General features: G+C 53.2%; 1 protein-coding gene across 1 annotated transcript in view; it reads left to right on the top strand.

The window, feature by feature from the left end:
* LOC102940341 (complement C3-like) overlaps nucleotides 1-14,441 on the top strand; it is a 47,748-nt gene extending 33,307 nt beyond the window's left edge. Inside the window, exons 31-41 of the mRNA XM_037888124.2 lie at nucleotides 53-112; nucleotides 494-584; nucleotides 3,265-3,316; nucleotides 4,306-4,393; nucleotides 5,087-5,176; nucleotides 6,131-6,236; nucleotides 7,377-7,466; nucleotides 8,171-8,260; nucleotides 9,274-9,357; nucleotides 12,113-12,248; nucleotides 12,598-14,441. Of these exons, the coding sequence (XP_037744052.1) occupies nucleotides 53-112; nucleotides 494-584; nucleotides 3,265-3,316; nucleotides 4,306-4,393; nucleotides 5,087-5,176; nucleotides 6,131-6,236; nucleotides 7,377-7,466; nucleotides 8,171-8,260; nucleotides 9,274-9,357; nucleotides 12,113-12,248; nucleotides 12,598-12,739 (1,029 nt within the window). The 3' untranslated portion in view covers nucleotides 12,740-14,441. The remainder of the gene's footprint in view (nucleotides 1-52; nucleotides 113-493; nucleotides 585-3,264; nucleotides 3,317-4,305; nucleotides 4,394-5,086; nucleotides 5,177-6,130; nucleotides 6,237-7,376; nucleotides 7,467-8,170; nucleotides 8,261-9,273; nucleotides 9,358-12,112; nucleotides 12,249-12,597) is intronic.
* Nucleotides 14,442-15,813: the final 1,372 nt, after the last annotated feature.

Here is a 15,813-nt window from a genome sequence, read left to right as displayed (position 1 = left end):
ATTTGTGTCTCGGACAACATGGTCGCTAACCTACCCGCTCCCATCCCCACAGACCAAGCTGACCGACGGCTTCACCGTCTCTGCCAAGGGACACGGCAAAGGGACACTGTCGGTACGTATGGGCTGCTGAGAACCCTCCCGTCGGCCTAGGGGGCTCCTGAACGTACAGCGTGTGGCTCTGAAAGCCCATTTCCCCAGCTGGGGGGGATCCTCCTGGATCTGAGGGAGCAGCAACCGCCCCCCCCAATCTCAGTGCTGCCCCCTGCTGGATGGATCTGAGCAGGGCTGCCGGGCAATGAGATGCTTTGGGGAGGCCGCATCCCTTGTTCCGTCTCTCTCTCCGCCAACCCGAGCTTCTCTCAGGTCTGGCCATTTCTATCTGGCCCCAGGAATCCTGCGACAGCCTGGATTTGCCTGAGACTCCTCCCCATAGACTCCTGGGCCGGAGCAGCCTGGTCAATATCCGTCCCTTCATCGCCCCTTTCTTTCCCAGGTGATGACGGTTTATTACGCGCCCCTGACGGAGAGGGCTGCAGCCTGCAAGAAGTTTGACTTTAGCGTCTCTGTGCAAAGGGCACCTGATGGTAAAGACCTGGGATTCCTGATCAGGGGAGAGGGGACTGGTTTGAGGGGTGCCAGGCCGCAAGATGGCTATCTATATCCCGGTGAGAAAGGGGTTAACCTCCATGCACCTTACCCCTTTTCTAAGCTGGCTGAGAAACAGAGCCCTGTCACCAGGCCTCAGTGGGTCACAGCTGAGAATGCCAAATTCAGGATAAACTGGTGAAAAACTAGAGCAGACTCACCCCCCACTGGTGGTTATTCTGTCACGAGATTATAGCAAGCCAGTAAGAAAAGCCACTCGACTTTATGAAGAGTGGTTACTGAAAATCAATTTAATCAAACTGTAGGGTCCTTCTAATCCCAAGAAATCAGCCACTTAGCCAGGTCAATCTGTAACTCAGATTTTACCCAATAATCATCTTGATGCCAATCCTGTAGTAACTAAAACTAAAGATTTAATAAGAAAAGAAAAGAAGAAAAGATAATATACATACAAATAATTGCAAAGTCCTGTAGCAACGATGCAATAGACCGCTGGCTTGTAAAGTCTCTCTGGGAACTTCCAAAAGATTGGAAGGTCCGCAGTCCATATAGTTCAAAATGCTCCTTCTAACTGTAAATCCACAGGCCAGAGAATCAGGGCAGGAAAGTGGCAAAATGAAGCTGTCTCAGGGGTCTTTTATCTCCTCTGCCATGTGCCTAGGGACGTGCTGTCTCTGTTTGTGCAAAAAGAACAGGAGGACTTGTGGCACCTTAGAGACTAACCAATTTATTTGAGCATAAGCTTTCATGAGCTACAGCTCACTTCATTGGATGCACTCAGTGGAAAATACAGACTAACACGGTTGCTACTCTGAAACCTGTTTGTGCAAAGTGACTGGCCTGAGATGGAGTCTGGGTCCCATGGACAATGATCACCCCTCCTTGGGAAGTTCGATAATTCACAGGGGCAGCCATTGCCTGTGGCCCGTTGTTAGAGTGAAGTGTCCTTAATGGACCATCACCACACAGCTGTCTAGCCTTGATGTAAATCTTATCTGGTGGGTGTTACCCAGGAATACAGCACGTGTGAAATACAAGTCCCTGGCCAACAGTCGTAACTTTAGGTACACAGATGATACATGCATATAAACAGGACAGTCCTACTTAGCAAATCATCACTTTTCCATTGACACCTCATATGACACGCTTTGTACAAGACGTGTTGCAATTGTGTAACCGTGGCATTATCGTTCATCGGTTCAATCAGACAGCATCACAAGCCCCTCTGTAGGGAAAGACCTTGTTGATTTGCTTCTGTCTCCATCTTCAGAGTCACTGCGGGGGAAGATCTGGGCTTTATTTGGGACGCAGGCTCTTTCAGAACCAGGCTCCAGCTGCTTGCTTGGGGCTTGCTTGGAGCAGGGGTGCACAGGCAGCATTTGAGCAGGGGGTTCTCCCAGCAATTGCTCCCATGGCTCATGATTAGCTGGGAGCTGCAAGGGGCTGGGGAAGCAGATTGGGGTGTGGATGAATTTCCCCACTAAAAGAAAAATTGCTTCTTCAACAGGCTTTGATCTCAGAACCTAATTAGGTCCCAGTGTGGTGGGGGAAGTGTTAGCCGCTTAGAGATGGGGAAACTAAGGCACAGGTCACTCAGCAGCACTGTTGGGTATAGAACCCTGGCTCCTATTCCCCACCTGGGCCACTAGACCCCCATTCCCCTCCAAGGATAGAACCTAGGAGTTCTGATTCCTAGTCCCCCTGCTCTAACCATTAGACTGCACCCCTCTGCCACAGCTGGGACTAGAACCTAGGGCTCCTGATTTGCATGCCAGTAGCCACAAGATCCTTTTTCTTCCCATGACGGAAGCAACTTGCACTTGGCAAACAAACTAGTCAAAATTGACACTTCCCTGGAAAACTGTATCAGAGATTGAAAAGATTAGGGCGGTTTATGAGAAGGGAGGAACTGAGAGGATGTGATAGAGATGCATACAAAGGAAGGAGCCTAGTCAAGGACCCGTGTTCCATTCTGCTCTGCCACAGATTCCTGTCTGACCTTGGGCCAGTCATTTAGTCTCTCTGTGCCTCAGTTTCCCTATCTGGAAATGGGGGGAAATGGGACTTCCCTCCCCCACCACGAGGACAGACTGTGAGGTGCTCAGATAGTACGGCAATGGGGCCCGGAGAAATACTTTGGAGAGAGAGGAGAAGTCCTGTGTGGAAAGAGCAATAGCCCGGAGCTCTGATCTAGCGCTTTTCATCAGTGGCTCTCAAAGGGACAGATATTTAAAGGTTTTTAGGCACCTAGCTCCTATTGAAACCAGTGAGAGGCAAACACCAATGTACCTTTAACTGTCAGGCCCCAGGCACTTCCCGAAGGAGACACAAGGACAAAGAGGCCCTGGAGGAGAGACAAGTAACCACACAGGACAGATGAGAATCATGTCGCTTAGATGAGCGGCTGGGTGACGGGAGCAGGATAAGGACCAGTGTACAACAGGCTGGGACAGTTTGGTGCCCATCTTGTGTGACTGTGTCTGTAAGTGGGGTGGGGGAATCCCTGAGGAGGGGGGAGTCCTCCCCTGGGAATAAATTTGGGATGATCCCGGTGCGTTTCCTCTCCGGAACCATTTTTAAATGTGTCTGGTGGTGTGGGGGGGCACCTTTGATGAGACAGGAATGTGACCCCCCTGCTGTGTTGATGGGTCTTTGCAGCCAAGAAGCCGGAAGGAGCCCTGGCCTCTGTGTTCATCCAGATCTGCATGCGGTGAGTCATCCCCGGCGGCCATCACCCCCGCCACAGCCGCCCCCCACCCTAGAATGGTGGAGAGCGTGTCAGATCCTGGCTTGCGGTGTGTGTCCATGTCTCCGTTTAGTGCAGTGGCTCTCAAACGGTGGGTCACGACCCCATTTTAATGGGGTTGCCAGGGCTGGCATTAGACGTGCTGAGGCCTGGGGCTGAAGCCCTGAGCAGTGGGGTTCAGGCTTTGACCCTCCATGCTGGGTGATGGGGCTCAGTTTACAGGCCCCCTGCCTGGGGCTGAAGCCCTCAGGCTTCTGCTTTGGACCCCTGCCCTGGGCGGTGGGGTTCAGGCTTTGGCCCCCTATGCTGGGCGGTGGGGCTCGGGTAGACTCAGGCTTCAGTCCCCCCTCCTGGGGTCGTGTAGTAATTTTTCTTGTCAGAAGGCAGTTGCAATGCAATGAAGTTTGAGAACCCCTGGTCTAGTGGTTACTGTCCCTGTAACAATAATAACCAATAGGAATTAGGCACCTAAATACCTTGGAGGATCTGGAACCTGGGGCCTACAACCTGCATGATTTCCAGTCCCACCCTTTCCCCCCACCCCGTTCAGCTTTCTTTTCCTGGCTATAGTGCCCACCCCAAGGCCGGCAGATCTCCTTGGCTGCACCCCGGCTGTTTTGGGTACAAGCTCCAGACTGCCCCCTAAAGGGCTAGTACACCCCTCCACAGCCCCCCAAGGGGTTATTTTTTGAGAGGGTGGCCTCAAGGATCTGCTTTCCCCACCGAGGTCTGTCCGGCAGCCATTGACGCCTGAATTGGTGCTACTTGGGATCCACGCGTCCCCTCTCCCGCTGCAACCAGGAAGGGCCGTGGAGGCAGTCGGCTGGGCTAGCAGCCTCCCCAGTGGCTTCGTCCAGCCAGCGTCCACTGGTCAGTGCCGGTGGCCTCCAGAGAGGATCCGCTTTGTTGCCTGGCGGGTGTTTTCCTAGCCAAATCCTCTCTGCATCCTCCAGGTTCCTGGGAACGGTGGACTCCACCATGACCATCCTAGACGTCTCCATGCCCACCGGCTTCTCTCCAGACATGGACGACTTGGATAAGGTGAGCCCCACCCCCTGAACGCGTGGGGAGTTGGCTGCTCCCCTGGGACCAACCTAAGAGTGGTGGTGGTGGTTCGGGCAGGGGTTTTAACCTCTTCCATGCCAGGATCACACACACACAAATTTAGCAATCTGGGGAGGGCATCACAACCTCCTGATGCTTGTTGGGTCATGACTCAGGGGCTTGGTGCCTTTCACCTCTTGGTCATTCTCGGTCACAGACTGGGGCAGCGGTAGGTGTTCTCAGCTGGTGGCTGTGTGGTGGGGTCTCAGCCCAGTTCCTAGTGGGAGAGGAAAGTCACTGTGTCATTGGCATGAACCAGCCCCCTCGTTGGCAGCCCCTGTGTCAGATGGGCCATGGAGATAGTGCTCCCCTCTCATTCCTAATGCGGGGTCCCTCCCAGGCAGGGCTGAACCACATCCAGAGAGGGTGAGGCGCGCGGAACTCACACGGTCGATGCCCTGTCCAGGTGTCACAAGAGGAGTCAGACCCTGGGAATGTCAGTGGGCCAAGCCTTGTTCATGGGATCAGAGCGGAGAGCAAGAGGCAGACAGTAGGGGATGGAGAAGGGGGTGTGAAATCAGGAGGGGCAGAGCTGGGCACCCCCAAAGCTTTGGAAGAGTTGGGGGCCCAAGCGGGCACCGTCCAGCTTGCAGATTCTACTGGCTGATACAGTTTGGTTTCCATGCCCAGCTCACGAACCGTGTGGACAAATACATCTCCAAGTTTGAACTGGACACGGACCTGTCTGAGAGAGGTTCCCTCATCCTCTATCTAGACAAGGTACGGCTTGGCCATCCCCCCCCTTCTTTCTCTTTCTTTCTTTCCCCACCTTCTCTCTCTCTCTCTTTGTCACACTTAATATTAAGGTCCCACTGGATAATGGATTAATAAATGCTTCAGAGCTACTAATAAATGGCCAATCAATTGTTCTGGAGCCCAGCAGATCAGTAGGTTGCTTAACCCATCTCTGGGTACGTCTACACTGCAGCTGAAGGTGTGATTCCCAGCTCGGGCTAGTGCGCTAAAGATAGCGGTGTGGCTGCAGCGGCTAGCCAGCCGAGCTCTCAGACCAGACTAGAGTTGGGCAACCAGCCTGAGCTGCCGTCACTCATGAGGCTGCAGCCATGCTTCTGTTTTCAGGCACGAGCTCACGTGTGCGTCGGCCAAGCTGGGGATGACACCTCCCAACTGCTGTGTAGACACGGCCTCTAACTCCTTCGGCTGATAGCCGTCTGTGGCACATCCCGCCCCTGGTGCCATGGGGATAGCCTCCATTCATCATGCATTAGCCCTTCAGAGTAAGGTTCAATTCCAAAGTGTGACCAATATTTGTAATTGGGTGGCTCCCAGAAGTCCCTGATTGGGGGTGGGGGGCAATGTTCCCGCTAATGTTTTCTAATTTGGGGAAGGGGATCTCCCCAAACTGCATAAGGATCCAGCATCCGCCCTGCTCCCAGTTCCCAGTGTAGGGGGCAGATCAGGCACCTGGCCAGAACACACTGTAGAGCAGCCCTGAAGCGGCTCTAATTTACACGGGGGCCCTGCACAGTCACGCAATATGGGGAGCACAAAGGGGGGTGGGGCTTAAAGCCCCTGCCACCCCCTTATGCCCCCTGTCCCAAGTGCAGAGTGGAGTAACTGGGAATCGGGCCCTTTGCCACGCTATTGGCGCTCTCTCCTGCCTGCAGTGACCATGCCACTGCAGCTCCTAAGGGCCTTTCTCTTTCTCGCTAGGTGTCCAGCAAAGAGACAGACTGTCTGAAATTTAAAGCTCACCAGCACTTCGAAGTGGGTCTGATCCAGCCGGCAGCCGTGATGGTGTACGAGTACTACTCCCTGGGTTAGAGCATTCATCACTCGCTCATCTCGTCAGCGCCCAGCAAAGCACGCTGGCCCCAGCGAACAGTCAGACAGAACCCTGGTGCAGTGTGCTACCCAATCAGGACAGGCTTGAGCCTTATCACCCCACTAGCACTTCAGGGAGGCAAACCAGGGCAGTGCCTGGGGCACTAGCCTGTGAGGCAGGAGATCTGGATTTGATTCCCCAGCTCTGCTTTTGACCTTGTCACTCTATGACTCAGTTTCCTTTCTGGAAACAGCCTTTCCACCATAGGAATAACACCTCCATCCCCTTCTACCCCTGCCTAAGGAAATGATCACCAGTTTGCTGGCCTCTTTAAACCAGAGCATCCAGACCTCTGAGGAGCTAATTTAAGGGGAATGAGCCCACCTGGGTAGTTAATTGACTAATGAGCACCTGGACATGATAAAAACCCATCATTAGTAAGGGGTGCTGATAGAGAGAAGCCCTCCTAAAGGTGAGGAGTGCTGGGAGAAACAGAGGCCCTATAAAGGCAGGTGGCTGTGCAGCCCCCCGACCCTAAGGGAAAAGCCTTTAATTCAATTTTATTTGTGTTTAATAAAGAAGAACCCCGGCAGGGGAATTTGGACGTATACATTTTGTGTGGAGTTCTAAAGGGAAACTGAAGCAGAAGGTGCTTGCAGTGCCACACTAGGTCAGGAGGGGGCAGTACAGGATGGGCAACAGAAATAAAATCTCAAAAATAAAATCAAACCCCTTCCCCAGCTGAATTTTAGCTCTAAAAAAGCTCTAAAAGACAAGCCAGAGTCTCCATTAAGTTCACAAAGGACTTCGCTAGTGATTTTACATGGAAGATGCCCAGATACTACAGTGATGGGCAGCTGGATAAAATCCTCAAGTACACAAAGAGATTCCCCAGGGAATTGAAGCCAGATTTTCTGGACAGAATAACCCGTCCTTTACCCGTAGCGCTTCGGGGCAGGGACTGTCTCTCGCTGTTGGTGCAGCATCTGGCACGAGGCGGCCCTGATCTCACCGTGTGAGTGTCCGTGTCCCAGCACGGGGGTCTCTCTCATTGTGCGTCTGTGCATGGTGCGGATTCAAACTCCAGGTGTTACCATTATACACTTAGTAACAAACCTTTTCTCTCTCTCTCAGAAAACCGCTGCACAAAATTTTACCATCCAACCCAAGACAGCGGCTTGCTGAAGGTGCTGTGTGAGGAAGACGCCTGCCGTTGCATGGAAGGTAAAGGGAGACCAAAGGGAGGGGGAAATTTCTCTGCTCTGTCCCTTCACTGGCTTCTATGCTACAGGTTGGAACCGCAACTGACCTAGTGGGCTTGGGCCAGTGAGAGCACGGGGGATGCAGCGCCAATGCACTAGCGGTGCCGGCCCGTGGCAGCTCTGGGATCAGCAGCCCTCAGCGTGGGGCGAGCTTGGGGGATTTAATGGTTCTGGGTCCAGACTGCGCTCCTAGAACTCTCCCTCCGTGGTTCTCTGGTGGGGAGAATCTGTGGACGCTTCCAGCTCCCACCTTCGCACAGATAACATGCAAAGTGAGCTCTTCCCCTTGGCCAGGCCCTGATCTCTGGCTGCCTCTGGGACCTTCCCACATGGAGGGGGCACAGGCCTGGGCGTCAGGATTCGGGGTTCTATTCCCTGCTCTGGGAAGCGAGCGGGGACTAGTGGTCAGAGCAGTGGAGGGCTGGGAGTCAGGACTCCTGGGTTCTATTCCCACCTCTGCCATTGATTCATCATGTGACCTAGGGCAAACTCATTGCCCTGTTTATGCCACAGCTTCCTTGTCTGTGCAATGAGGGTGACGCCCACCCATCACCCAGGGGGGCTGTGAAGCTGAATTCATTCATGTCTGTAAAGGGCAGCAAAAGCCTGGTGTGAAAGAGGCTGTAAACCTGCTACTTCACTAGGATCGTCTGCTTCTGTCCCCAGAGAAATGCAGCCTGATCAAGAAATTTAAACAACCCCCCACTGACATCTCTGTCCGCATCGAAGCCGCGTGTGAGGCTGGGGTGGATTACGGTAAGACAGGCCCTGTGTTCTGGCCCTATTTCTCCTGATCAGCTGTTGTCCAAGGGAGGGCCAAAGCTGGGGGGTGGTGGGGCAAGATCTGCCAGTGATCCCAGAGGCAATGAACTCCTGATCTGGGCAGAGATAATTGCAATGAGCATAGTGGCAGCAGGCCACGTAACGGGGTATATGTGGACTCCACCACATTCCTTGGCTGATACAGAGATGGGGGCTCTGGGCTGGGACTCAGCAGAGCTGGGATCTGTTCCTGCCTCTGGCCTGCTGGGTGACCTTGGGCAGGTCATATCCCTTCAGTGCCTCAGTTCTCCCAACTATAAAATGGGGATAACGATACTGACCTAATTTGAGATCTAACGATGATAAGACCTAGGTACAATGATTTATCTGAAATGGATGGCTGAACTTTTTTAACAAGTGTTTTTTCCCCACCTGTTGCTCAGCCATTTGAGTTAAATATTTAAAACCCACCAAGTTTGAAACAGTCTGAATAAAACCCACTCCCCTTTCCCAATTAGACTGAGGACAGCCATGCCTGGGAGATCCGCTCTCTGGGCAAACACAGAGCCCTCTGGTGGGGGGTGGGGAAGAGTCTGAATTCATCATGTATCTTCCCCCAGGCCTTTTACACAGCAAGACAACCTGGATCAAACCCATTCCCACCCCCACCTGCAAGTTCCCCTTTAGTGCCTGAGACCCATTGATGTAGGACCCTACATCCCACGCCCTCACTGATCAAGGAAGCAGCCAAGCGCTGAGCAAGTGGGATTCTAGATGACAACTGGTGTTGCCCCTTTGCCCCAGTGGGTGGGATTTGATTCTATTCTGTACAGGTTCTTGTCCCATAAGACACAGATCTGGAAGGGACCCTCTGGGTCATCAAGTCCAGTCCCCTGCAGATACCTCCAGCACCGTGGTATCTGGCCTGTATTCTGTAGATCCACCTAGACGGTCGCGATGGTGCCTTCGGGCTTTAGCAGATCTCTGACTGCCATCTTCTCCCCCAGTCTATAAAGCTCAGCTGGTGAAGGTGGAGCAGAACGGGATGTACAATTACTTCACTATGAGGATCGTGCAGGTCGTTAAGGAAGGTAACGGCCCTTGCGGTGAATGTCTGTCCGCGTCTCACCCTGCGTGCCGGCTGTCCTCATCACAGGGTGCAATGCTGCTCCTCTCTCATCCGCCGTCCCCCGCTCAGGGGTTTTTAACCTGCGTTTTATTTCTCTACATCTGGGGAGGTGAATTTAGTGCTCCTTGAAAACGATGGAGTACATGGCACCAGCTGAGAACCGCACAGTTCAGGAGGGCTCATGAAGTCAGTCCACGCAGCTGATGCCCCACAGTCCCGACCCACAGCCCCCTGCTGACCCAGCCCTGGGCTTCCCCCCTGCCCCAGCTCTGCCAGTGCCCCTCCATCCTGACCCACAGCCTCCTGCTAGCCCAGCCCTGGGCTTCCCCCCTCCACCCCAGCTCTGCCAGTGCCCCTCCATCCTGACCCACAGCCCCCTGCTAGCCCAGCCCTGGGCTTCCCCCCTCCACCCCAGCTCTGCCAGTGCCCCTCCATCCTGACCCACAGCCCCCTGCTAGCCCAGCCCTGGGCTTCCCCCCTCCACCCCAGCTCTGCCAGTGCCCCTCCATCCTGACCCACAGCCCCCTGCTAGCCCAGCCCTGGGCTTCCCCCCTCCACCCCAGCTCTGCCAGTGCCCCTCCATCCTGACCCACAGCCCCCTGCTAGCCCAGCCCTGGGCTTCCCCCCTCCACCCCAGCTCTGCCAGTGCCCCTCCATCCTGACCCACAGCCCCCTCCTAGCCCAGCCCTGGGGTTCCCCCCTCCCAGCTCTGCCAGTGCCCCTCCATCCTGACCCACAGCCCCCTGCTAGCCCAGCCCTGGGCTTCCCCCCTGCCCCAGCTCTGCCAGTGCCCCTCCATCCTGACCCACAGCCCCCTGCTAGCCCAGCCCTGGGGTTCCCCCCTCCCAGCTCTGCCAGTGCCCCTCCATCCTGACCCACAGCCCCCTGCTAGCCCAGCCCTGGGCTTCCCAGGGCTCAGTCTCTTCCTTCCAAGGCCCCACCCACCACTTGCACTGGGGGGAGGGGGAGGAGAGGAGCAAGCAGTGGGTGGGGCCACAGGGGGCGGGGCCATGGTCCAGGGCCAGGGCCCCCTCTGAGCGTGAGCCCAACGCCACAGCATCATTGTAAACCCGGTACCGGCCATGCCACACCTGGGCTTCCCTCTCCCTAGCTCTGCTGATGCGCCTTAATCCCACCCCGCAGCCCCCCTGCTATTCCAGCCCTGTGTTCCCCCCCTCAGCTCTGCCAATGCCCATCGTGTCATCAGAGACGTTGTGAAAAACGGCCTGGCCCGTCCCCGAGAGCCCGTCACGCTGAGGTGCGCGGCTAGAAAACGCTCCAGACTGATCAATGCTCCAGTTATCTCCAGCGTGGCGCTGCCCCCGCGTCCCTCCCGGTGGCTTTTAGCTGTCAGCTTCCACCTTGGTAGTCTCCTAACCGCTCCCCGAGCCTGCCAGGGGCTCCGCGGGAGAGGCCGACACTTCCAAACGTTGTCTTCGTTCTAGATCAGAACACAGCCAAAAACCAAAACTTCCTGCTCAACCAAATTTTGATTCGGGTCAGCGGCAACGCTCCTTTGCGATCAAACCAAACGCTTCCGTTCTGATCTCAACTTTCCCGACGGTTCTAGTAGAAAATAAAATAATTTTTGAACCAAAAAAACCCTCAGTATTCCAGTCCCAAAGTGGAGGATTTTGGCTGAATCAGCACACTCCTTTCAACGTTTTTTTAAACAAAGTTTTGTCCGAATCGACACGTTCCTCCTGATTTCAACAAACCGGTATTTTGCGATGGAAAACTGTCCTGTTAAAAAAACGTTGATCAGCGTTACCCCTGCCTGAGAGGCAGCCAGGCTCCTTTGTGATGCTGGCCCTGAACTGGCAGCTGCTTTCATCCCATTCAGCTGCATGTTTTCAAAGATGACTAGGGGAGTTAGACACTCAAGTCAGTGTGATTTGGACTCCTAAATCCCTTTGACTCCTTTGAGAAGCCCAGCCTAAATATCAAACCCACCGCATGTTTACTTGCAGTATATATTTCAGTCACTCACTGTCGCTGTGCAATGAAGAGGCCCAGACAGCATGTGGTCCCTGGTAAACATGAGAGACAAAGCTGCGTGTCAAGCTCTGTGGAAGCCAGTTTGTTAGAGTCCCTAATTGTTTCCTTTAATAAACGCCCCCTATTTAAAGGACTGTGATTCCATGTTTTGTGACCATGGGAGGCCTTTTCCAACAAGACAGAGGAGTCCAGATTCTGATCTCATTTACACCAGCATAGATCAGGAGTGACAGGGATTTTGACTATTGACAGGGATTTTGAACTCACCTGCCCCGACGTCCTAAGAACTGGGCCATACTGGGTCAGACCAATGGTCCATCTAGCCCAATATCCTATCTTCCGACAGCGGCCAATGCCAGGTGCTTCAGAGGGAATGAATCATCGAGTGATCCGTCCCCTGTTGTCCACTCCCAGCTTCTGGCAGTCAGAGGCTTGGGACACCCAGTGCATGGGGTTGCATCCCTGACCATCTTGGCTAACAGTCATGGATGGACCTATCCTCCAAATGTCAATCCAGAGCGACCCCAGGGAGACAGATTCTGAGCACGTGTCAAACTAAAAGAGACCCCTTTGAAATCGAGAGTCACTCTGGATTGGTACCTGTTTAACTGAGATCAGACTCTTCTGCAGTGGGTCTGGCTCCTGTTCGCTGATCTGTCATCAGCGATCATTCTGCTCCCCACGCTCATAGACCATCGCTGGCTTTTTTTTTTTTAAAGGGACAGAGCAAGGCATCCAGGGGAAGACCCGTCGATTTATCAGCCCAGTGGCTTGCAAGGCGACCCTGAACCTGCTGGAGAACAGGAGCTACTTGATCTGGGGCCTCAGCAGTGACCTGTGGGATCTGAAGACTGAGTGAGTCTCCAGCAGGCTCCTGGAGAGGCAGGAGGATTATGAGGAGGGGGGAAGAGTGGGCTGGTGGTTAATGCACTAGGCTGGGACTCAAGAGAAGTGGGTTCAATTCCCAGCTCTGCCACTGACCCCATGTGATCTTGGGTAAGTCACTTCATCTCTGTGCCTCAGTTCCTGCTCTGTGCAGCACCCAGCAACAGTGGGGCCCTGAGCCAAGTGCTCCCATACTAACAATGGGGGGTGGTTCCCCGCAATGCCCTGTGATCTCTGCCAGGCTGTACGCTGGACATGCGGGGTCACCCCCTCACCCGCAAAGGGCTGTGGTAACGTTTCCTCCTGCTCTCTTTCCCAGGATGGCTTACTTGCTCGGGAGCGGTTCCTGGGTTGAGCTGTGGCCAAACCCCATGGAATGCCAACAGGGACATTTCCGTGCTCTCTGCAAGGGGCTGGAGGAGTTTGCCCAGCACATGATGACAAACGGCTGCCCTTCGTAGGCCGAGAAGAGGAGGACCCAGGAACGTCACTAGCTGTCACCCTTTCTGTGGGGAGGTCTCCCTTGTCCTCCATGCCCCCATCTATAATGTTAATTGGAGTCATGGCAGAACCTCTATACATTTCACAGCAGCAGGGGTAGGATTCACACCCTCCTGCATGCAGTCCCCTGCCTCTGGATCTGCAGGAGAATCTCCTACAACTGCTCGTAGCATGGGCTTATGACACACAGTTATGCAGTTCAAATTCCATCCAGTAGAGGGCAGCAGTGGACGTACACACAGCTCATGACACTGCTGTTTTCCATAACCCTCTATTATCCTTGTAATAACCCCTGCTCTGCGATTTCTACTGATCCAAGCTCTCTGGACACAGAGGACAGAGCATGGAACCGTAGCTTGTGTGGGTCGTTCCCACCTCTGAGATACCCAAGGCCTCTGTCATTTCTTTACACCATGGCACACTTCAACCGTCCCTGAACTGAACTGAATACTCCTTTGTACAGCGCCTGTTACAATGCCCACCCCCTCTGAATCCTCAATCCAGAAACTTTGTGCCTCCTGAGGGAGCTATCCTGAGGCATCTGTCTGGGTTTGTACCTGTTTTATCCCACGAATGTGAATAAAGTTTTGCGGCAGCAGGGAAACGGCTATCAGCACCCTTAAGGGGAGATTTATTTCATGGGCTGCTCTAGATTGACTCCAAGCCCTCTATAACCCCAGGGAAACTTAATGCCCCATGTGGATGCTCTAGATGGTAAGATCTTTGGGGCAGGAGCTGTCTTTTCATTCTATGGTTGTACAGCGCCTGGCACGGTGCGGTCCTGAGTGCTGTGATTATACAAATAATTTAAAATAGCCTGGAATAAAGATGACTTTATTCCAGAATGACTCTGCATTAGAAGCACCCTAATACTTGCAGAATAAAGTGATTTCTGGTCTGGAATTGAGTATCCAGGAGGAGCTACTCCAGTCAGTGTCTCTGTATAAACAAGGAAGGATGATGGTTTAGTGGTTAAAGCATTGACCTAGGATGCGGGAGCCTTGGGTTTAATTCCCTACTCTGTCCTCTTCTGACCCTGGGCAAGTCACATGGCCTCTCCGTGCCTCAGTTCCCCCACTGAACAACAGGGATAACAGCACTGCCTCACAGGGGGTCGAGGATAAACCCATTAAAGAGTGTGAAGTGTTTGAGTTCCAGTGATGAAAAGCACCATATCAGAAATCGGCGTTATTTCATTACCAAGCTTCCCCCTGTGCCCACCCCTTCTTATGCAGCAGGAAGACGAAGGGGGAACATTTTGGCTAAGATTCCTGAGCACGGACCCAGCCTCAGCACATCTGGGCTCCGTCGACAATCAAACAACCCCAAGCAATCTCTAGGGTAAAAGGCAAAGGACCCTCCTGTACTGTTTTGCTGAGCATTCGGGTTGGCTTTTGCCGGAACTGGCACATCTCAGCAAGTGGTGGGTTTGTTTAAAGCCTTCCATGATCCAGAGGCTTGACTCTCACTTGCCCTACAGCCCCTTTGATGCTGCTGTTGCAAAGTAAAGGGACCACAGAGCTGAGAGATCTCTCCTGGCAGAGGGCATTGCTTGAGCTGCTAACCCCTTGAAGCTCCTGACACAGGGGATGTGGTCAAGCTGGAGTGGGCATGGCCAGCATGAAAAACTAGCCAAACAGCAGTCCAGATTAGTTAGTGGTGCGCTAGCCATGCCCCCTTGGCTCTGGCCACACTTGTGCTCCACATCCCTGCAGGGAAGCCCTGGTGGCTGTTCAGTGTGTAGGTTAGAGTTGCCTCAAGGCAACTAAGCAGGAAGGGGCAAAAATGGTGTAAACCCACCTCTGCCCCATCCCTGATGCCAGTGGTGAACGGATCTCAGCCAGAGCAGGGAATCAGGGGCCCAGCCCAGGGTTTCCAGCAATTGTGGGGTACAAATCCCCCATGTGGGCAGCTTCTCACTGGGCTGGTTCTGGGCCTTGCTCCAGCCAAATCCCAGAACTGCAGTGAGCAGGGAAATTGTTACTAAGACCATAAGAACGGCCATACTGGGTCAGACCAATGGTCCACCTAGCCCAGTGTCCTGTCTTCTGACAGTGGCCAATGCCAGATGCTTCCAATCATCAGGTGATCCATCCTCTGTGGCCCAGTTCCAGCATCTGGCAGTCAGAGGTTTAGGGACACCCAGAGCATCTTGGTCCCTGACTGTCTTGGTCAATAGCCATTGATGGACCTAACCTCCATGAATGTATCTAATTTGTTTTTGAACCCAGATATAGTTTTGGCCTTTGCAACCGCTCCTGGCAACAAGTTCCAGAGGTTGACTGTGCGCTGTGCGAAGAAATACTTCCTTTTGTTTGTTTTAAGCCTGATGCCTAGTAATATCATTGGGTGAGCCCTAGTTCTTGTGTTAGGTGAAGGGGTAAATAACACTTCCTTAGTCACTTACTCCGCACCAGTCCGGATTTTAGAAACCTCCAGTTTATCCCCCCCTTAATTATCTCTTTTTTAAACTGAGCAGTCCCAGATTTTTTAATCTCTCCTCCTATGGACGCTGCTCCACACCCCAATCATTAATAAAGCCCTTCTCTGCACCTTTTCCATTTCAAATACATCTTTTTTGAGTTGGGGCGACCAGAACTGCACACAGTATTCGTGATGTGGGCGTATCATGGATTTATATAGTGGCATTGTGATCATTCTGCCTTATTATCTATCCCTTTCCTAATGGTTCCTACGAGGCTGTTCGCTTTTTTGACGGCTGCTGCACATTGAACGGATCTTTTCAGAGAACTCTCCACAATGACTCCAAGATCTCTTTCCTGAGTGGTGACAGGTAATTTGGATCCCATCATTTTGTATGGACAGCTGGGATTATATTTTCCAACGTGCATTACTTTGCATTTATCAACACTGAATTTCATCTGCCATTTTCTTGCCCAGTCACCTAGTTTAGTGAGATCCCTTTGTAACTCTTCGCAGTCAGTTTTGGGTTTACAAAATTGCTCAAGGTAGTTATCATCTGCAGACTTTGCCACCTTGCTATTTACAGCTTTCCCCAGATCATTTATTAATA

The sequence above is a fragment of the Chelonia mydas genome, chromosome 20, assembly GCF_015237465.2.
Source record: "Chelonia mydas isolate rCheMyd1 chromosome 20, rCheMyd1.pri.v2, whole genome shotgun sequence".
NCBI classification, from domain to species: Eukaryota; Metazoa; Chordata; order Testudines; family Cheloniidae; genus Chelonia; species Chelonia mydas.
This window is presented reverse-complemented; position numbering and strand designations above follow the sequence as displayed.